This window comes from Amblyomma mixtum, chromosome 10, assembly GCF_055824585.1.
Source record: "Amblyomma mixtum isolate Tamu chromosome 10, ASM5582458v1, whole genome shotgun sequence".
In the NCBI taxonomy this organism is placed as follows: Eukaryota; Metazoa; Arthropoda; class Arachnida; order Ixodida; family Ixodidae; genus Amblyomma; species Amblyomma mixtum.
In genome coordinates, this window is record NC_143021.1 from 24,061,047 (window position 1) to 24,082,433 (window position 21,387).

The window sequence follows — 21,387 nt, forward strand, 5'->3', positions numbered from 1 at the left end:
ATTTCCGGCCACGGCAGTGAACGGACGTGTTATCATGAGCTCCGGCGGAGCGGTGTTAGCGGCTCAGCCGAGCCGCGGAAACAGGATTGCTGCTGAAGATAGCGAAGCAGGTTACGAAGTTATGCTGCCCCACCTCCCTACAGGTCGTATAATTTTGAATACCGTATTTTTGCACGGCGACGTTCGAGCGCGGCTGTATAGGGTCGAGGACTACAGGGACGCCCTTGCCCGTTTGGAACTGCTTCCCGAGGTTGTGGCCTTGGGAGCATTTCAAATGAATCATGTGTGGGCGGTTACGTTTAAGAACCCTGAAGCTGTAAAGAAAATTTTCGCTGCCGGGAGCATTAGCGTCAAGGAGCACCGGTGTCTCGTGATCGACCCCAACAAGCAAGAGGTGCGTTTTAAAGTGCACTGGGTTCTCCACAACGTGACTGACGAAGAAGTATGTGTGGCCTTCCTGCCGTATGGCGAAGTGACCGAGCTCTCGAAGGAGCGCTGGCGTGTGTTCGGCGTAACAGAAAAAGGTTCAACAACCCGAGTACTAAGCCTGAAGTTGAAGTCAAGCGTCACAATTAAGAACATACCTCACCAGCTTCTTATTGCCGGTGAACCTGCGCTTTTGGTGGTCGCTGGGAGGCCTCCACTCTGCCTCCGATGCCAAGGGAAGGGCCACATTCGTCGCGACTGTCGAGTGCCTCGGTGCTCGCGATGTCGCCGGTTTGGTCATGACGAAAGCCAATGTGTACCCACGTACGCGACCATGACAGGGCCTGCAAGGAATATTGACGTGGCTGAACATGTCATGGATGAGGTGGAGGCCGAGGAAGCATCAGGGTCAGCTGGTGGCAAAGCAGCAGCCGATGAGAAGAGCGCTCAACATTCAAGCGTTGAGCACAGCGAGACAAGCCTGGTCAAGCCACCTCAGGAGTTACAACACGCCCCTGAGGAAACGGCGAGCCAAGAGATGCAGCCTGCCGTCAGAACTTCTACGAGCCCAGTAGAGCAGGCGCACATAGGGCAAGACAATAACGACATCACAATGGGAAACGCTGCGGTTTTATCCACGAAGCGCGCTCATCTCGAAACAGTGCAAGGTGACCAATCAACAGACGGCGCCCCTTCGGAGGAGCCGCCCCCCAAAGCGGCGCGACGCGACGGGCGTCCTTCAAGCCGAAGCCAATTATTCCACCAGACAGAAGACCAGCGGACGCGGCGCCTAAATAGCGCTGCAACTGCGGTAACGCGCTACTGCCGAGTCCGGATCAACATGCAACGGTGCCCACCATAAACCATGGAAGGGAACTTTGTGCGCGACCGTCAAACTTTCGCCATGGACTGTGAAAGTGCGAGGGACAGCTTAGCTGCGATGCCCCAGCGTACGGAACCCTCTGCAGCGTCGTGGTGTCCTGAGGTGAGCACTCCTCGAACTGCGGGTGCCTTTAAAAATGATGAAGGAACAATGTTTCACGTGCCACTGCGCGTAGCCACGCTGAACGTGCGGGGACTGGCGGCGAGGAAACGGCAATGCCAGGTCAGTCGCCTCTTCCTAGAAAATGAATTGGATATAGTCGCATTGCAAGAAACAAAGATTGAGAGCCAGGAACACACAGAACGCATGGTTGAAAAATTTCGGTCCCGATACAGTGTCTGTATATGTCACGCGGTTGGCAGATCCGGAGGTTGTGCGTTATTTCTGAAGAATAATCTGGGCATTGCAAATGAAACTGTTGTTGCGTCCGAAGGAGGACGGTTGCTGGTTGTTGATTTTAGTTTTTCTGGATGTGCTTGGCGAGTGATTTGTGTCTATGCTCCTAATAGTCAAAAGGAGCGTGTTGGTTTTTTTGAAAAAGTCGAGCTGAATTTGAGCTGCGAGAAAAGTGTTGTTTTCACGGGCGACTTCAATTGCGTGTGCTTGCCAGAGGATCGAGTTCCGAACGTTTCGGTGCGTGATCAGAGTGCACAGTACCTTGATGCAATAATTCAAGAACACGAAATGGAAGATCTTGGTTGGATGTTGTCCCAAGGCTCGCACCCATGCTTTACGCACTTCCAACGCGGCAGCAATGCGAGGCTAGATAGAGTGTATGCAAGCATAGCATTTGTGACCGTGTGCAGTAAGTATCAAGTTAAACACGTTTCATTTAGCGATCACAGCCTTGTGATGGTAACCTTTGGTAGTAAAGCCGTTAAGACTCGGTTCAACTGGAAACTTTGGAAATTTAATGTGAAACTGTTAGAAGACGAAACCTTCGTTGAACAAGTTAAAAAAGAAGTGACTAAAATGTCTTCCGCCCAGTCAGGAAGCTGCGCACGTAACTGGGAAAACTTTAAGAACGCCGTCAAGATGCTAGCGATAGAAAGAGGAACTACCCTTCACCAAAATCAAAGGAAAACAGCCGAAGAATTGCAGTGCCAATTAAACTTTTTGACATGTATGGAAACAGCAGCACCTGGGTTGTACTGTACATAAAATAAATCCGAGAAGTTAAAAGCCAGCTAGAAGCTCTAGAAACAGATAAGTACCGAGCGGCTGTGATAAGGGCGCGCGCTGAAAAACTGTGGGCGGGTGAAACGCCCAACAAGCGTGCGTTGTGCGACGAAAGAAGATATGCAGCAAAAAATGAAATCCGACAGATTCGTTACCGCAACAGAATAACGACCAATAGAGAAGAAATTGAGCAGGCGTTTGTCGAGCATTACAAAGAGCTGATAGGGGATGAAAGAAGCGTGAAGAGTGGGCTGTGCGATGATTTTTTGCAGCTCATGCCTCGATTAGATGAAGATACACGAGCTCGCCTAGAACAGCGTATTAGTTTGGAGGAGGTTCAGAAGGCTATAGATGAACTACCGCTGGGGAAAACACCAGGGCCGGATGGTCTAGGGGCTGCTTTCTATAAAACATTCAGAAAAGAAGTCAGCCCGATTTTATATGAAATGATCACAGAAGCATATAGAGTAAATCAAATGCCACCTTCCTTTCGTACTGCTCACATAGTACTGATCCCTAAAACAGATGACCGAGAGAAATTGCAGTCAGTGGGGGCTTATCGTCCGGTAACCCTCACCAATGTTGACTATAAGATTTATATGAAGATCCTAGGTCGGCGTTTGCAGAGTGTGATCACGAAACTCGTTGGACCGCACCAAACGTGCGGAGTGAAAGGTCGTACAATTTGCACGAATGTGCACGTTGTTCGCAGTGTCCTTGAATGTTGTGATGTATTCGGGGGCCAAGTCGAAAATGATGCAACTAAACCTGTCGAAGGCGTTTGATCGTGTGGCGCACGATGTCCTGTACTCGGTTCTGGAACAAGTGAATTTAGGCAGTGTAATCAGGATGGCCTTAAAATGGTCTACAGCAACTGTACGGTGCAGATAATTGTCAATAAGAACCTGAGTGAAGCCGTCCCTCTGCGTTCCTCCGTTCGGCAAGGATGCCCACTCTCGCCCTTGCTGTTCGCGCTTTATCTCGAGCCTTTCTGTTTAAATCTTATTAACAACGATCGAATTAATGGCTTCAGGTTTCAGTCATCTAATGTTAAAATTCTTGCGTACGCAGATGACATAGATGTATTCTGCAGTGACCGCGAAAGTGTCCAGGAAACTGTTGGTGTCGCCAAACGGTTTTGTCAACTCACAGGTGCTGAGATTAATTGGGAGAAGAGTGTCGGCTTTTGGCATGGAAATTGGGATATTACACCGCCGGCGTTCGCGAGTCTGCAGTGGACAACCGTGCCATCGAACTACTTGGGTGTGCCTCTAGAGCACTATGACAAGAGCGCTGATTTCTGGAATGAGGTGACACCAAGAGTAAAAGAAAAAGCAAGGTCATGGCAAGGACGAGAATTGTCGATGTTTGCGAGGGCGACAGTTTGCAACATTTTCTTAATCGCCAAGGTGTGGTATGTTTTGCAGTTTTTGGCTATGTCGCGAGTAAATGTGCAAAAAATGCACAGGGTGTTTGCTGTGTTTATCTGGAGTTCAAGTTGGGAGAGGGTCAAAAGAACTAATTTGTTTCGAACTGTTCAAGATGGCGGTCTTGGTCTCGCGCATTTGTTTGTCCGCCAGCTTGTGTCCCGATTTATGTTTGTGAGGGATCAGAACGACCCCTTTTTGCGTTCAATGATGCAAGTACGACTGAGCAGCGCTCTGCCCGATCTTGTAGTGTCGACTGTAAGATTGTCAGCTTAAGGTGCTAGAGGTTACCTGAAAGAAGTTGTGGACTCTGTGCGATTCCTGAAGGTGCGGTTGTTACTGGAGTACCTCAGCACTGTAAAGAGGAAAAAACTGTACAGAGATCTGATAGACATCATAATGCCTGTGCCTCTGTATCGCACAATAAACTCTGGAGGCCCAGGGCAAGATGTTCTCAAAAGAATTAGAAAGATGCCAGTTAAGGCAAGCACAAAAACATTCTTTTTCAAACTGCATACGGGTACTTTGCCGGTTAAGACGTGGCTTGCGGACAAAGGTATATTTGTGCCATGGACAACGAACTGCTTGCTTTGCAAGAAGCCTGAAACCATAGAACATGTGTTCATTGAATGCTGGGACCCAATTTTTTATTGGGATGTCTTACAACGTACGCTAAAGAAAGAATTACCCATATCACCAATTGGCATTCGCTACTTACCGGTAGACAAAGATGACACAGGTGTCCCCTACGACATGATTATGCTCCTGGGCCTGCATAGTTTATGGAAAACTCGAATGGCTGTCCGGAATGGAGATGTTGTTATCCGATCTGTCAGGGAGAACTTTGTGGAGTGTGTGTGTTACTTACGAGATGTGTACCAAGCGCAGGCGGACCCACCAGCATGGTTGAGTGTGCTTCATGAACTGGTGCAATTCAAGAAATTTTAACTTGTGACCGGCCTAAGCAGGCCTGGTTGTTTTAGCAATGTATCGTGCTTGTTTCAATAAAAAGGTATTAAAATAAAGAGTGGCGGAGTGGAAGCGCCCAGGAGATGATGTTTTGAAAAGAGTGAAAAAGATGCCAATAAGAGGTACTATTAAAACTTTCTTTTTCAAGCTGCACACTAATACTCTTCCAGTAAAGACATGGCTCGAGGACAAAGGAATTTTTGTGCCCTGGACAGTAAACTGTCTTTTGTGCAAAAAACCAGTAACCATTGAACACGTGTTCATTGAATGCTGTGATCCGATCTTTCTCTGGGACATTTTACAACGCACACTTAAAAAAGAACTACCAATTACCCCTTCAGGAATCAGGTTTTTAACTGCAGAGACAGATGATGACACACCGTATGACATGTTCATGCTCCTGGGCCTCCACAGTTTGTGGAAGACAAGGATGGCGGTTCGACATGCGGACATCGTTGTTCGTTCTGCCCGTGAAAATTTTATTGAGAGTGTCACGTACGTTGCAGAGGTGTATCGCGCACTAGCGGAGCCGCCGCAATGGATGGCTGTTCTGGAGGTTTTGGCGAACCTTAAAAAGTTTTAACCACGCCAGGTCTGCCTGTACTGGCGTGTTTTATTCGTGTCTGTATTGTTTGAACTGTCGTCTAAGGAGGCAATAAAGAAAAAAAAAGTGGCGCAGTGGAAGCGTGCTGGGCCCATAACCCAGAGGTCCGTGGATCGAAACCACGCTCTGCTATATTTTTTCTTCCTCCTTTTCACGTGACCTACTCGTTTGTCTGGCCACCCAGCTGATTTAAATTGAAATACGTGGTACTTTTTTCACTCTCCTCGTCCAGCAGAGTGGCGCAGTGGAAGCGTGCTGGGCCCATAACCCAGAGGTCCGTGGGTCGAAACCACGCTCTGCTATATTTTTTCTTCCTCCTTTTCACGTGACCTACTCGTTTGTCTGGCCACCCAGCTGATTCAAATTGAAATACGTGGTACTTTTCTCTCCCTCCTCGTCCAGCAGAGTGGCGCAGTCATTCTACTTCCGGCCACCGAGCGTGACGGACGCAGGATCATGGGCTCCCACGGAGTGGCGATAGCGGCCGTTGCCGGCCGCGGAAACAGGCTTGCCAGCGACGCAGATAAGGATTACGAGATCGTTCTGCCTACCCTGCCCACCGGACGTGTTGTTTTAAACACGGTTTTTTTGCACGGGGACGTGCGTGTGAGGCCCTACAGGGTCGAAGACTTCAGAGACGCCCTCGCCAACGTTGGTGCGCTCCCCGACGTCGTGGCGTTGGGGGCGTACCAGATAAACCATGTGTGGGCGGTGACCTTCAGCAGCGCTGACGCCGCAAAGAAACTGGCCGCCATGAAGGAGCTGGAAGTGAAGGGACGCCGCTGCATCGTTTTTGACCCAGAAGACCATCAGGTAAAGCTGCGCCTCCACTGGATGCTACACGGCGTCGCCGACGAGGACATCCGTACCGCATTCGCGGCGTTCGGCAACGTGACCGAGGTCACCCGGGAGCGTTGGCGCGTCGCCGGCATGAAAGAGAAGGGGTCCACCACGAGGACCGTGCTCCTGAAACTGAAGCCAGGCGTGAAGGTGGACGACCTGCCTCACCAGGTACGAGTCGCTGGCGAGTTGGCTCTCGTGGTGGTTCCCGGGCGGCCGATGCAGTGCCTTCGTTGCGGCGGCACGGGGCACGTTCGCCGCGATTGCAAGGTGCCCAGGTGTTCGAAATGCCGACGCTATGGACACTCGGAGGCTGACTGCGTTCGTACCTACGCGTCGGCTACCGGCCGTGTAGTAGCGAGCGACTCCGCAGAACTGATGGACGTCGTCGAAGCAGAGGAAGCAGCGAGCGGTGCCGACGACACGGGCAAAACGGAGGGGGCGGCGGTTCAGCCAGCTGTTGCGAGTAGCGGCACCGACACCGTGGTCTCACAGGAGAGCGGGCCGCCAGTTAGTGACCCTTCATTAACGCCTCTGGAGGCACCCAAGGACAGAGCGAACCCGCCAGTACCAGTGGACGTGGAATCGAAGGCGGCCAGCGAGAGCCGCGACGAGAAGACCGACGCCCGCATGAGCACCGGCGTGACCACCCCAGCGAAGCGTTCGCACGCCGAGACCAAGGCCGACGGGGAGAAGGCAGCACAGCCCAGCGTGGAGGAACCGCCGGCAAAGACGCCGCAAGCGCGACGGCCCAGCCTGCGGCCGCGACCAAAGGTCCCGGATGACAGGCGTGGCGGCGGCAAGGCGCCGCCTGACCAGGAGCACGTGCTCGCGCCGGATGACACCGGCGGCGACGGCATCGTCTAGCGACATGCTAGGCGCGGGAGGTAAGCACCATGCTTTCGGTCTCTTCTTCGTAAGTTAAAATGGCTTCTGCAACTCCGTTTAAAGTTGCCACCCTAAATGTCAGAGGCCTGGCAGGTAAAAGAAAACAAAGCCAGCTGTACCGACTTGTAACGGAGCAAGATATCGATATACTGGCAGTGCAGGAGACCAAAGTCGACGGGGAGGAAGAGACCGGGAGCATGGTGCAACGTTTCACGTCTAGGTATTTTGCCGTCGTTAGCCATGCTGTAGGCACATCGGCTGGCTGTATTCTTTTTGTTAAGAAGTTGCCGGGCATAGAGGTACACGGTCATCACTCGTGCCTGTCGGGTCGATACGTGTCCATCGATTTTTCGCTCTGTAACATCGACTGGCGCATTGTTTGTCTGTATGCACCTAATGTGGTTGATGGCCGAGCCGCGTTTTTTGAAAGCGTCGAAGAACGGCTTCGCACGGACAGACAGCTGATTGTTATGGGCGATTACAACTGTGTTCTTAGTGCGCGCGACAAGACAAGCGTCCGAGGTTTCAGGGATAAAAGCACTGAAGTGTTGTTACGAATGGTTGTGAACTGCAACCTCGAGGATGTAGCAGAGTGTCTTGAAGGAACGCGTGCTGTAAGGTACACACGATTCGAGGGCACAAGTCACGCACGGCTAGACCGAATTTATGCATCCGCGGAAACTGTACCTAAATGCAATAGTTATGTAGTTCTGCCGGTTTCATTTTCTGACCACTGTTTGGTTCAATGCTGCATAGGATTCATTAGGAAGGGGAATGGTTTTTCATGGGAAATGTGGAAGTTAAATGACAAGCTACTCCAGGACGAATTTTATAACCGAGCTGTAAGGGAAGAAATAGCAAAAATAGAACCAAGTAGTAACATGAGGATTTGGCAGCAGTGGGAGCTCACTAAAGAAACTTTAAAATTAAAAGCAATAGAAAGAGCCACCTGTATACGTCATGAAGCAAAAAAAGAGGAAATGGAGCTTAAGGCACTGCTTCAGAAGATGATAAAACAGGAATGCCGAGCGCCTGGTAAATGGATAGAGGATATAAGAAAAACCAAACAAAAGCTAGAGCTAATCGAACAAGAACGTTATCGGGGAGCATTAGTGAGGGCAAGGGCAGAAGACATGGCAGCAGGGGAAGCGCCAACGAAACGAGCGCTTGGTTTAGAAAAGGCCCGTGCCGAAAGAAATCACATAAACGAAATAGAATGGAGAGGTGTTGCAAAAACGGACATCGATCATATCAAAGCAGCTTTTTTCGAGCATTACCAGGCGCTCTTCGCATTGCATCCGGTAGATGTTATCACTTTTAAGGAGGCGTTTCTGGCCGAGATGCCGCGTCTGGACGACGAAACTAAAGACAGATTAGAGCAGGAGATAACTCAATTGGAAGTCGAGCAAGCAATAGACAGTTTAAACCCTGGTAAGTCGCCTGGACCAGACGGGTTCAGCGCGGCATTCTACAAAGAATTTAAAAACGTAATTTCCCCGGTCTTGCAGGTAATCTTTAATGAAGCCTATAAAGTAAAAGCACTGCCTCCGTCCTATGGCTCGTCCCATACTGTGCTGATTCCGAAAACGGACGACATAGACAGGTTACGACTGGTAACAGCATACCGACCCATAGCACTAACTAACGTCGAGTACAAAATTTACATGAAGGTTCTGGCGCGAAGGTTGCAGACCGTGATTCATTTATTAGTTGGTCCGCATCAGACCTGCGGTATTAAAGGGCGGTCTATTTTTACAAACATTCACGTTGCGCGCAGTGTCTTGGAAACCTGTGATGACACTAATGGTCAGGTGGCTATTCTCCAGATCGATTTGGAAAAGGCTTTTGACTGCGTTGCCCATGAACTTTTGTTTGCTGTATTAGGCCATGTTAATGTTGGTTCTGTTATCAGCGAGGGTGTGGCCCTGGCATACCGGAACTGCACGACGAGATTGATCGTTAACAAGAGTCTGGGGGCCCCCATTAGCGTGCAGCGTTCGGTGCGCCAGGGCTGTCCCCTCAGCCCCCTTTTATTTTGTATTTATGTGGAGACCCTTTGTTTGAAAATACTGAAAAACAGTAGTATTACCGGTTTCAGTTTACAAGCAGCCGAAGTAAAGCTCTTGGCGTACGCTGATGACATAGCTGTGTTTGCCGTTGACGAGGGAGGCATAAGCGAGGCTGTTCAATGTGTACGCGATTTCAGCCAAGCTACAGGAAGCGGGGTTAACTGGTCAAAGTGCCTCGGGCTTTGGCATGGAAGGTGGGCATCTACGCCTGAACGGTTTGTCAGTGTGCCTTGGACGACGACGCCAGATAAATACTTGGGCGTTCCGCTCGATGCTTATCGTGAAAGCGAACAGTATTGGACAGGACAGGTCAAAGACACACGGGAGAGAGCAGATAAGTGGAAAGGAACAACCTTGTCGATTTTCGCCAGAGCCACTGTTTGCAACTTGTTCTTTATCAGCAGGCTCTGGTACGTAATGCAGGTGTTGCACTGTTCACGGCTAAGCATTCAAAAGCTGCACCGAATTTTCGCCGTTTTTATCTGGTCGTCTGAATGGGAGCGCTGCAGCCGGACCAACCTGTTCCGACGGGTACAAGACGGCGGGCTGGGACTGGGCCATTTGTTTTTGAGACAGCTGGTCAATCGTTTTTTGTTCTTTCGGGACACCAGAGACCCGTTTTTGCGTACCGTATGCCAAGTTAGGCTGCGGCATCTGCTTCCAGAATACATAGTCGGCACTGCTGAGATTTACAGTAGGGTCACCGGTTTTTATCGGGAAATCGTAGCCAGTGTAAGGTTTCTTTCCGCGCGGTTTTCAAATGACTTTCTGTCGACTGTGAAACGAAAGAAACTGTACCATGCTTTGTGCGATGTTGTTTTCCCAGTGCCCTTGTACAGGGCCTTGTACAGTGGAGGCCAAGGCAAAGATGTTTTGAAGAGAGTGAAAAAAATGCAGGTGCCGCCAGGAACAAAAACCTTCTTTTTTAAGCTGCACACCGGAACCTTGCCGGTTAAAAAATTTTTAGAGGGAAAGGATTTATTTTTACCCTGGGGATCTCACTGTTTAATTTGCAGAAAGCCGGAAACAATAGACCATGTATTTTTACACTGTTGGGAAGGGGTTTATTTTTGGGATGTATTGCAGCGAACCCTAAAGAAAGAATTTCCACTAGACCCGTATGGCATCCGGTACTTGTGTGTTGACAATGAGGATGGGGTGCCTTTTGACTTAATAATGCTGACAGGCCTCCACTGTATATGGCGCTCCAGAATGGCAGGCTGGCATTGTGACAGAGACGCAAGACCTGCCAGAATTTACTTTCGCGAATGTATGGATATGTTTCTGGCCATTCAGAAAGCCGCTGCGGACCCTCCAGAGTGGCTCTCAAGACTAGAGCCGCTCTGTACATTGCGTGAATTTTAATTCGACGAAGCCAGAATCATGCTGGCTGACCATGAGGCGTATGTACAAAGCGTTTATTGTGTTTGTTGATTTTCTGTGTCAAAGCCAGGCAATAAAGAAAAAAAAAAAAAAAAAGCAGAGTGGCGCAGTGGAAGCGTTCTGGGCCCATAACCCAGAGGTCCGTGGATCGAAACCACGCTCTGCAATATTTTTTTTCTTCCTCCTTTTCACGTGACCTACTCGTTTGTCTGGCCACCCAGCTGATTTAAATTGAAATACGTGGTACTTTTCTCTCTCTCCTCGTCCAGCAGAGTGGCGCAGTGGAAGCGTGCTGGGCCCATAACCCAGAGGTCCGTGGATCGAAACCACGCTCTGCTATATTTTTTTTCTTCCTCCTTTTCACGTGACCTACTCGTTTGTCTGGCCACCCAGCTGATTTAAATTGAAATACGTGGTACTTTTCTCTCTCTCCTCGTCCAGCAGAGTGGCGCAGTGGAAGCGTGCTGGGCCCATAACCCAGAGGTCCGTGGATCGAAACCACGCTCTGCTATATTTTTTTTCTTCCTCCTTTTCACGTGACCTACTCGTTTGTCTGGCCACCCAGCTGATTTAAATTGAAATACGTGGTACTTTTCTCTCTCTCCTCGTCCAGCAGAGTGGCGCAGTGGAAGCGTGCTGGGCCCATAACCCAGAGGTCCGTGGATCGAAACCACGCTCTGCTATATTTTTTTTCTTCCTCCTTTTCACGTGACCTACTCGTTTGTCTGGCCACCCAGCTGATTTAAATTGAAATACGTGGTACTTTTCTCTCTCTCCTCGTCCAGCAGAGTGGCGCAGTGGAAGCGTGCTGGGCCCATAACCCAGAGGTCCGTGGATCGAAACCACGCTCTGCTATATTTTTTTTCTTCCTCCTTTTCACGTGACCTACTCGTTTGTCTGGCCACCCAGCTGATTTAAATTGAAATACGTGGTACTTTTCTCCCTCTCCTCGCCCAGCAGAGTGGAGCATTCTGCTTCCGGCAGCCGAGCTGAACGGATCGCAGGGTCATGGGCTCCAGCGGAGCGGCGATAGCGGCCTTCGACGGCCGCGGAAACAGGATCGATGACTGCGGTGATAAGGATTACCAGATTATTTTGCCGACACTGCCAACAGGACGTGTTGTTTTCAACACCGTTTTTCTTCACGGCGACGTGCGAGCGAGGCCGTTCCGGGTCGAGGACTTCCGTGACGCCCTGGCCGAGACCGGTACGCTCCCCGACGTGGTCGCGTTGGGGGCGTACCAAATCAACCACGTGTGGGCGGTTACCCTGCGGAACACGGAGGCAGCAAAGAAGTTGCTCGCCTTCAACGAGCTGCAAGTTAAGAGACGCCGCTGCCTCATCATCGACCCCGAAGACCAGCAGGTAAAGCTGCGGCTACACTGGATGCTTCACGGTGTGGCCGACGACGACATCCGGACGGCATTCGTGGCGTTTGGCAAAGTGACCGACGTTACGCGTGAGCGGTGGTGGATACAAGGCGTCAATGACAAGAGCTCAACGACAAGAACTGTCCTACTGAAGTTGAAGCCCGGCTTGAAAGTGGAAGACCTGCCACACCAGGTACGTGTCGCCGGAGAGTTGGCTCTTGTCGTGGCGCCTGGGCGTCCAATGCAGTGCTTGCGCTGCCATGGTACAGGCCACGTGCGGCGTGAATGCAAGGTTCCCCGCTGTACGAAATGCCGGCGGTACGGCCACGCGGATAATGAGTGTGTCCGCACTTACGCGGTGGCTACGGGCGGGGCGTCGAAAGACGACTCTGCGGAACTCCTGATGGATGTAGTCAAGGCCGAAGAATCTGCGAAAGGCATAGAGGAACCCGAAAAGCAAGCAGGATCGACGGGCTCTTCGGGACCCTCCAGCAGCGATGCCGGACGCAAACCTGAAGGGGCAGAACCTTCTAGAAAGGAGACGGAGACGTCGAGTGATGAAGTAAGCGTGCCAGCGCTCCAAGAAACCGGGCCAGCGACTCTGACCGAGGAGAACCTTGACCAGAGCGGCGCCCGCACGACCGGCGTCCCTGCCCCAGCGAAGCGGCCACACGCCGAGACCGGAACCGAAGGAGACAAGGCGGAAGCCCCCAGCGTCGAGGAGCCGCCGGCAAAAACGACCCAAGGACGGCGGTCGTCCATCCGGCCACGACCAAATGTGTCGACGGAGAGGAGAGCCCTTGACAAGCCGCCCCCGCAGCCAGGCCAGTTACCAGCACCGGATGGCTCCGGTGTCAATGATGTCGTCTAGCCAAGCGCTAGACGTGAAGGGTAAGCACCATGTTCCCGGCCTCTTTCTTCTGCATGAAAATGGCTCATGCGTTCCCAATGAAAGTCGGTACACTTAATCTCAGGGGACTGTCAAGTAAGAAGAAGCAGAGCCAGGTGTACCGCCTTTTAACTGAGCTCGACATTGACGTCCTGGCAGTGCAGGAAACGAAAATTGACGGGGAAGAGGAGACCGGGAGCATGGTGCGACGTTTCACGCCTAGGTTTTTTGCAGTTGTCGCCCACGCTGTAGGAACGTCTGCGGGCTGTGTCATCTTTGTAAAGAATGCACCGGGACTTGAGGTTCAGGCATATACGGCGTGTCCTTCGGGTCGATTTCTTTTGTTTGACTTCCTGTACGACAAGACATATTGGCGCATCATCTGTGTGTACGCCCCAAATGCGGTGGATGAGAGGACATTCTTTTTTCAAAACGTACAAAAGTACTTTAGTTTTGAGAGATCCCTGATCGTCATGGGTGACTTCAATTGCGTCCTGCGAGGCTGCGACAAAACCAGTGCAAGGGCATTTAAGGACAGAAGCACTGAAGTACTCTCAGAAATTATAGACACGTGCAACCTCGATGATGTGGCCGAATGTTTAGAAGGCGAGCGTTGTGTGAGACTCACACATTTTCAACGGTCAAGCCATGCACGGCTAGATCGCATTTATGTGTCACCGAACGTCATTTCAAAATGCAGTAGCTACAATGTAGTGCCGGTATCATTTTCGAATCATTGTTTAGTGCTGTGTGGGATACGGACAAAGAAACGAGGAAATCAGTTTTCTTGGGAGATGTGGAAATTAAATAATAAGCTCATTACAGACGACATCTTTAGCAGGAAAGTAAACAAAGAAATCAGTAAATTAAAGCCGAGCGGGGAACTGAAAGTATGGCAGCAGTGGGAACTTTGCAAACAGCAAATAAAAATAGCCGCAATCGAAAGGTCAAGCTGCATACGACAAGAGGAGAAGCGTGAGGAGGACAATTTAAGATCTTTACTAGCTAGACTTCTCGAAAGAGAAAGCGAAGAGCCTGGCAAATGATGGATGACATTAGAAAAATAAAGCATAAGATTGAACTCTTTGAAGAAGAACGCTATCGCGGCGCACTTGTGCGGGCTAGGGCGCAAGATATAGCTGTTGGGGAGACAACTTCAAAGCGAGCGCTAGGAATGGAAAAAACGCATGCTCAACGAAACCACATTGCAAAGATTGAATGGGGCGGGGCGTTATCTGGGGACAGCGGGCATATCCAGCAGGCATTTCTTGAATATTATCAGGCGCTGTTTGCAAAGCAAGAAGTGGATGTGAGCGCATTCAAGGAAAAGTTTCTTGGTGCTTTGCCGCGATTAGATGACGAACAGAAAGAAAGGCTGGAGCTGTCGATAACTGCGTCGGAGGTCGAGCAAGCGATAGAAAATTTGAACCAGGGAAAATCTCCTGGACCTGATGGGTTAAGCGCCGCCTTTTACAAAGCATATAAACACGAAATAGTGCCAGTACTGACAGCAGTTTTCAACGAAGCCTACAAATAAAATGAATTGCCCCCGTCTTATGGTAAATCCCATACAGTGCTAATCCCTAAATCCGATGACGCAGAAAAGTTACAACAGGTCACAGCATATCGTCCTATCGCCCTCACAAACGTAGATTATAAAGTTTTAAGGCGGAAGCCTTTAATGTCTCATCGTTGTAAGCAGCAGTTGTCGACAGAAAATGTCACGCTTTTCAATTGGTGGAAACGGTCGTGACGTCACAGTGCGCGAATTTCAAACGGGGCCAATTGTACTTTGGCAAGTAACCATACAACCAATTGAAGGGATCGTATAGTGATGCTCCTAGTAAGTGGGACTGAGCTTAGTTAATTGCTTAATTACCCAATAAGCCTAATTAGCTTTACTAGTCAGGCCATATGAATAAATAAAAGCGATTAAGAAATTGGTCGAGCTCAGGAATCGAACCCCGGTCTTCGGCGTGAGAGACGAGCACGCGATCCACTCCGCCATGCCAGCTCGATGGTTTGGAATGAACAAAGGCGCGTCTAGTGAATACGGTGTCTTCACTCACTCTCATCCTCCTCCATTCCCTTCCGGCGAGGTTTAGGGGTCCACCGACAAATGAGACACAGATACATTTCCTTTCCTCAAAAACCAATTTACCGACGAGCGAGGCGTAGGACCGAATGGGCGATGGCGTTCTATGGACTCCTTGGCAGCGTTGCAAGACGCTGTCGCGTTCTATTCTTAGGGGCGACTCTTAGCGGCGAAGCTTAACATCTTAACCGCACATCAGTGACCACACTTTAGGTCAAAAAAATGCCCCCCTGAATTTTGACGGGTGTCCACCGAGATATGCGAGACCGTTACTGCGTAATTTCCTTTCCTCAAATACAATTTTCATTTTCTTCATTACGGCTCCTCTTTATCTATCTTCTTTCACTCCCACCTCCCTTCCTCTACGGTGCGGTTCAGGTGTCCACCGAGATGACAGAGAATTACTGCGCCATTTCCTTTCCTCAAAAAGCGTTGCGTTCAAAGGGCAAGGCATCGCGCCGAACGGGTGGTGGCGTTCCGTGGACTCCCTGGCAGCGCTACAACGCGCTGTCGCGTTCCACTCCTAAAGGCGAAGCTTAAGCGTCATCAATTAGCAGTTAATAGCATTTAGGCATTAATCAGTAATTAACAATTAATTAGTGATTTGCCATCACATAGTAACTAGTACTCAAATATATGTGGCGCCACCAGTACCACAGAAACAGCGAAGGTGGTGCGGAAAACGCTTCCGCCTCTACCCACTTTAGACAGTCAAAGTGCCCCCTGAATTTTTTGTCCCAATTTATCTGGGCTCCGGTGTATTCGCAAAATTGTTCAACAACAGCTGTGGCTTCTTTAATGCATTCTTTGTTTGCGCATAATACGGCGATATCATCCGCGTAGGCCAAGATTTTTATTTCTGCCTCACGTACTCTATACCCTGTTATGCGTTCATTGTTTGCAATTGCCAAACATAGCGGCTCAAGGTAAGCCGCGAACAGCAAGGGCGAAAGAGGGCATCCCTGCCTCACCGACGAGCGAACGCTCAGGCTGTCTGTCAGTTCCCCGTTTACGATGATTCGCGTTGAGCAGTCAGTGTACGCCATTCTGACGCCTTCAGGGATAACGCAGCCTACGTTAGAATGCTCTAAAATGCAGAGCAGAGCCTCGTGCGAGACACGGTCGAAGGCTTTGGCCAGATCAAGCTGCATCATCGCAACGTGCTCGCCAAAAGCGTCACAACACTCGAGGACCGTTCGCACGACATGCACGTTTGTTGCAATGCTTCGGCCCTTGATGCCGCAAGTCTGATGCGGCCCTACCAACTTTGTTATAACGCGCTGAAGTCGTGTCACTAATACCTTCATAAATATTTTGTAGCCCACATTGACAAGGGTTATCGGGCGATAAGACCCTGGCAAGAGACGTTTTGCTTCATCGTCACTCTATGGTATCAGCACGACGTGTGACGTTGTGAATGATAAAGGAACTCGCTTTTTGTCGTATGCCTCAGTGATGACATTGTGCAAAATCTGAGCAACAGAACAGTTGAAAGCTTTATAAAAGGCAGGTCCTAGGCCGTCAGGCCTGGGTGCTTTACCAAGGGACAGGTCATCTATTGCGCGTTCTATTTCACTGAGGCGGTTATCTGTTCTTCCAGTTGCGTCTGTACTTCTTCATCCAGCTGTGGCATACAAGAAAAATTCTTTCTGGAAGCTGTCTTTCGTATCACGTGGGTGACCTATCAAGTTCCGAAAATGCTCGGCCATCACTGTCTTGATAACCTTTTGGTCAGTCGTGATCTCGTTTTTGTTGGCAAGCTGCCGGATTTCTTTCCGACATGCGTATCTTTTTTCGTCGGATAGTGCGCGCTTTGTTGGCGTTTCTCCCGCCCACAGCTTCTCGGATCTTGCTCGTACAATTGCCGCTTTGTATCTTTCTGTGTCTATAGTTTCGAGCTGTGTTTTCACCCGCCTTATTTGTTCAGTACATTTACCGGGCTGAATGTTTTCCATGCTTATCAAGAATTCTAGTTCCTGGCGAAGTTTTGTTTCGTTTTGTTTCTGGTTGAACTTAATAATGCTGCTTCTTTCGATGGCTATTATTTTAACTCTCTGTTTAAACTCTTCCCATTCAACTCCGAACTGGTTTGGCTCCAATGTGAGCAACATCTCTAATTCTTCAGTTACTGCGCTAACAAATGCATCATCTTCCAAAAGCTTCACGTTAAACTTCCAGAGGTTCCAGTTGAAGCGACTTTTGTTTTGCCTTCTTCCAAACGTTGCAGTTACCAATCAGTGGTCACTGAACTGGACTGGTTGCACTTCATATGCTGCACATGAAGAAACCAGTTCGGGTGATGCGTATAATCTGTCTAATCTCGCGTGGCTGTCACGCTGAAAATGGGTGTACTGAGGACGTGTACCATTCATCAATACGCTACCAATGTCTTCTAAATCATAATCATGCACCAGGGCACTTAATACTTCTGCGCTCTTGTCCCGAACTCGTGTGCGTTTAGCGCGATCATCCATTGTACATACGCAATTAAAGTCGCCCAACAATATTAACACTTTGTGACAGTTAAGGTAGGCTTCAACACGTTCAAAGAAAGATCGACGCTTGGTCTCAACGTTGGGTGCATAGACACAAATGACACGGAAAGATAAATCATAAACAGCAAAATCAACAACTAAAAGGTGACCACTTTGGCATGACAACACTGACTGTCCACAGATCCCCAAGTTATTACGGATGAAAAGGGCGCAACCACCTGATCCACCATCCGCATGACAAACGCATACATCGAAATGCGTACGGAAATTGGACACCATTCGGTCGGTCAGTTCTTGGCTTTCGATTTTCGTCTCTTGTACGGCAACTAAGTGTAATTCTTTATGAAGAAGAAGGCGGCTTAGCTGACACTGTCGCCTTCTTGCACCTAGCCCCCGGACATTCAACGTTGCTACGCGTAGCATTTCCCCGAGATTAAGAGCCATGGTAACACAATGGAATGGTGCCCATCCCCGGAAACAATTCTCGCTCTCCAGGTCTGTGTGCCCATATACACACCGCAAGTCTGCCAACAAAAATTCAGGGGGCACTTTGACTGTCTAAAGTGCGTAGAGGCGAAAGCGTTTTCCGCAGCATTTTGACTGCTTCTGTGGCGCTGGTGGCGTCACATGTAATTGAGTACTAATTACTAAGTGATGACAAATCACTAATTAATGGTTAATTACTGATTAATGTCTGAATACTAATTAAATGCTAATTAATGGCGCTTAAGCTTCGCCTTTAGGAGTGGAACGCGACAGCGTGTTGTAGCGCTGCCAGGGAGTCCACGGAACGCCACCACCCGTTCGGCGCGATGCCTTGCCGTTTGAACGCAACGCTTTTTGAGGAAAGGAAATGGCGCAGTAATTCTCTGTCATCTCGGTGGACACCTGAACCGCACTGTCGAGGAAGGGAGGAAGTGGGAGTGAAAGAAGAAAGACAAAGATGGCCCGTAATAAAGATAATGAAAATTGTATTTGAGGAAAGGAAATTACGCAGTAACTGTTTCAGATATCTCGGTGGACACCCGTCAAAATTCAGAGGGGGGGGGGGTGCACTTTTTTACCTAAAGTGCGGTCACTGATGTGTGGTTAAGATGTTAAGCTTCGCCTCTAAGAGTGGAATGCGACAGCGTCTTGCAACGCTGCCAGGGAGTCCATAGAACGCCATCGCCCATTCGGTTCTACGCATCGCTCGTCGGTAAATTGGTTTTTGAGAAAAAGAAATGTATCTGTCTCTCATATCTCGGTGGACACCTAAACCTCGCCGGAAGGGAAGGGAGGAGGATGGCAGTGAGCGAAGACACCGTATTCACTAGACGCGCCTTTGTTCATTCCAAACCATCGAGCTGGCATGGCGGAGTGGATAGCATGCTCGTCTCGCACTCCGAAGACCGGGGTTCGATTCCCGAGCTCGACCAATTTCCTACTCTAATTTATTTATTTATATGGCCTGACTAGAAAAGTTAATTAGGCTAATTGGGTAATTAAGCAATTAACTAAGCTCAGTCCCACTTACTTGGAGCATCACTACATGATCCCTTCAATTGGTTGCATGGTTACTAGCCAAAGTACAATTGGCCCCGTTTGGAATTGGCGCACTGTGACGTCACGACCGTTTCGACCAACTGAAAAGCGTGACATTTCTGTCGACAACTGCTGCTTACAACGATGAGACATTAAAGGCTTTCGCCTTAAAATATACACTGGGGCATGCAGGAAGAACCTTGGTGCCAACAGCACCTTGCCTCGACACGAAAAGAAAACGGCACATCGACACAGCCATGGCGCTTAGAAATCCCCCCGTTCCCATTATGACGAAGGCAACACAAAGCTACGGAGGCGGTTTGCCCGCTTGCCGAGAGTCGACCGGAATGTTCGGTCGCGGCTTGAACGACGCCCTCCTACCTGGCGTTTTCTGCGGCGGCTCGTCTCCGCCGCTTTCGTCCCGCTGCTGCAGCATGCTGGTGGTGTCTTCATGCGTCCGCTTCCCGGCTGCGGGACTCGCTGATTCACGGCACGTGTCCATGTTCTCTGCCGCGGTGTGTTCGTCGCTGACGTGTGGTTCAGGCTGCTTTTTTTCCACGCCTTTCGGCGTAGCCACAACGTCCTGGGCAGGCGGTTGTTGCTGTCCCGCGGCGCTTGCCACAACGACAGGTTTCTGCGTAGTTTGCAGTTGAGGCTGAGTTGCCGTTGGCAAATGCGCTGCTTGTCTGCCTCCCGCCGACGATAACTCCTCGACGTCCGCCTCATCCATTAGCAAGTCCGACGTATCCTCCTTGCTCCCCAGTCCGGTGACGCTGGCATATGTCCGCTCGCACTGGCTGTCTTCGTGTCCGAAGCGCCGGCAGGCACCACACCCTGGGATGCGGCACTCGCGGCGAATATGACCTGTGCCGCGACAGCGAAGGCAGAGCGGAGCCCTGCCCGGCACAACCACGAGGGCCAGCTCACCTGCAACACTGAGCTGATGGGGCACATCGTCGATTTGCACTCCAGCATTCAGCTTTAGTGTCACGAGCCTGGTGGTAGAGCCCTTGTCGGTCACTCCTTGGACCCGCCAACGCTCGCGGGCGACTTCAGTGACTTTGCCGAACGGGGCGAAGGCGACGCGTACGTCCTCATCCGGTACACTGTGGAGAAGCCAGTGCACCTTCATGCGGACGTCCCTGTTGGCCGGGTCGATGACGAGGCAGCGCTGCTTCTTCACTTGCACTTCACCAATGCTGGCTAGCTTCTTCGCCGTTTCAGCGTCCTTGAACGTGACAGCCCAAACATGGCTCATGCGGTACGCCCCCAAGGCGATAACCTCGGTGAGCACCGACTGTTGAGCGAGGGCGTCGCGGAAATCTTCTACCCGGTACGGGCGAGCACTTACGTCCGCGTGCAAAAAAACTCTATTTACAACGAACGTACCTGTAGGTAAACTGGGCAGAACAACCTGGTACTCACTATCAGTTGACATAAACCTGTTTCCGCGGCCAGACATGGCCGCTGTAGCCGCTCCAACGGAGCCCGTCATCACACGTCCGTTCGCTTCGGCGCCCGGAAGTGGAATCCTCCACTGCGCCACTCTGCTGGACGAGGAGGGAGAGAAAAGTACCACGTATTTCAATTTAAATCAGCTTTGTGGCCAGCCAAACGAGTAGGTCACGTGAAAAGGAGGAAGAAAAAAAATATAGCAGAGCGTGGTTTCGATCCACGGACCTCTGGGTTATGGGCCCAGCACGCTTCCACTGCGCCACTATGCTTTTTTTTCTTTATTTCCTGGCTTTGGAAAACAACACTTCACAAAAAAGGAACAGACAAATCACAAAAGTAATAGTACAGGACAATGAACACATTGAAAGTCATACTCGGCCAGCGTCAGGCTGGTTTCGTCACAGGTTCCGCAACCGCTTTTTGTATAGCGACAAACCAATCCACAGACTCTCGGAAATAAATTCGGGCAGGGCGCGCTTCCCTGTCACAGTGATAGCCTGCCATTCTAGAGCGCCATATACAGTGGAGACCCAGGAGCATAATTAAATCAAATGGAACCCCGTCGTCATTATCAATGCTTAAATATCGAATGCCATGCGAATCTAGGGGGAAAACTTTCTTCATAGTCCGTTGCAAAACGTCCCAAAAATAAACCCCTTCCCAACAATGTAAAAAAACATGGTCTATTGTTTCCGGCTGCCTACAGATTAAAGAATGCGAACCCCAAGGTAAAAATAAATCCTTTCCCTCGAAAAATTTCTTTACTGACAACGTTCCGGTGTGTAATTTAAAGAAAAAGGTCTTAGCGCCTGGTGGCACCTGCATGCGCCACTCTGCTGGACGAGGAGGGAGAGAAAAGTACCACGTATTTCAATTTGAATCAGCTGGGTG

General features: G+C 50.1%; 3 protein-coding genes and 1 pseudogene across 3 annotated transcripts; 3 read left to right on the forward strand and 1 right to left on the reverse strand.

The window, feature by feature from the left end:
• The first annotated feature begins 34 nt into the window (after positions 1 to 34).
• LOC149325375 (uncharacterized) lies at positions 35 to 1,288 on the forward strand. The gene has a single exon (XM_089564252.1). It carries the CDS (start codon positions 35 to 37, stop codon positions 1,286 to 1,288), a length of 1,254 nt encoding a protein of 417 aa, XP_089420378.1.
• Positions 1,289 to 3,294: 2,006 nt separating this feature from the next.
• LOC149325376 (uncharacterized) lies at positions 3,295 to 4,921 on the forward strand (annotated as a pseudogene).
• Positions 4,922 to 5,314: 393 nt separating this feature from the next.
• On the forward strand, positions 5,315 to 10,750 carry LOC149325377 (uncharacterized). Its single transcript, XM_089564253.1, has 2 exons — positions 5,315 to 5,320; positions 5,894 to 10,750. Exons 1-2 carry the CDS (start codon positions 5,315 to 5,317, stop codon positions 7,193 to 7,195), a joined length of 1,308 nt encoding a protein of 435 aa, XP_089420379.1. The 3' UTR covers positions 7,196 to 10,750.
• An 8,598-nt stretch (positions 10,751 to 19,348) lies between these two features.
• Positions 19,349 to 20,536, reverse strand: LOC149325378 (uncharacterized). The gene has a single exon (XM_089564255.1). It carries the CDS (start codon positions 20,534 to 20,536, stop codon positions 19,349 to 19,351), a length of 1,188 nt encoding a protein of 395 aa, XP_089420381.1.
• Positions 20,537 to 21,387: the final 851 nt, after the last annotated feature.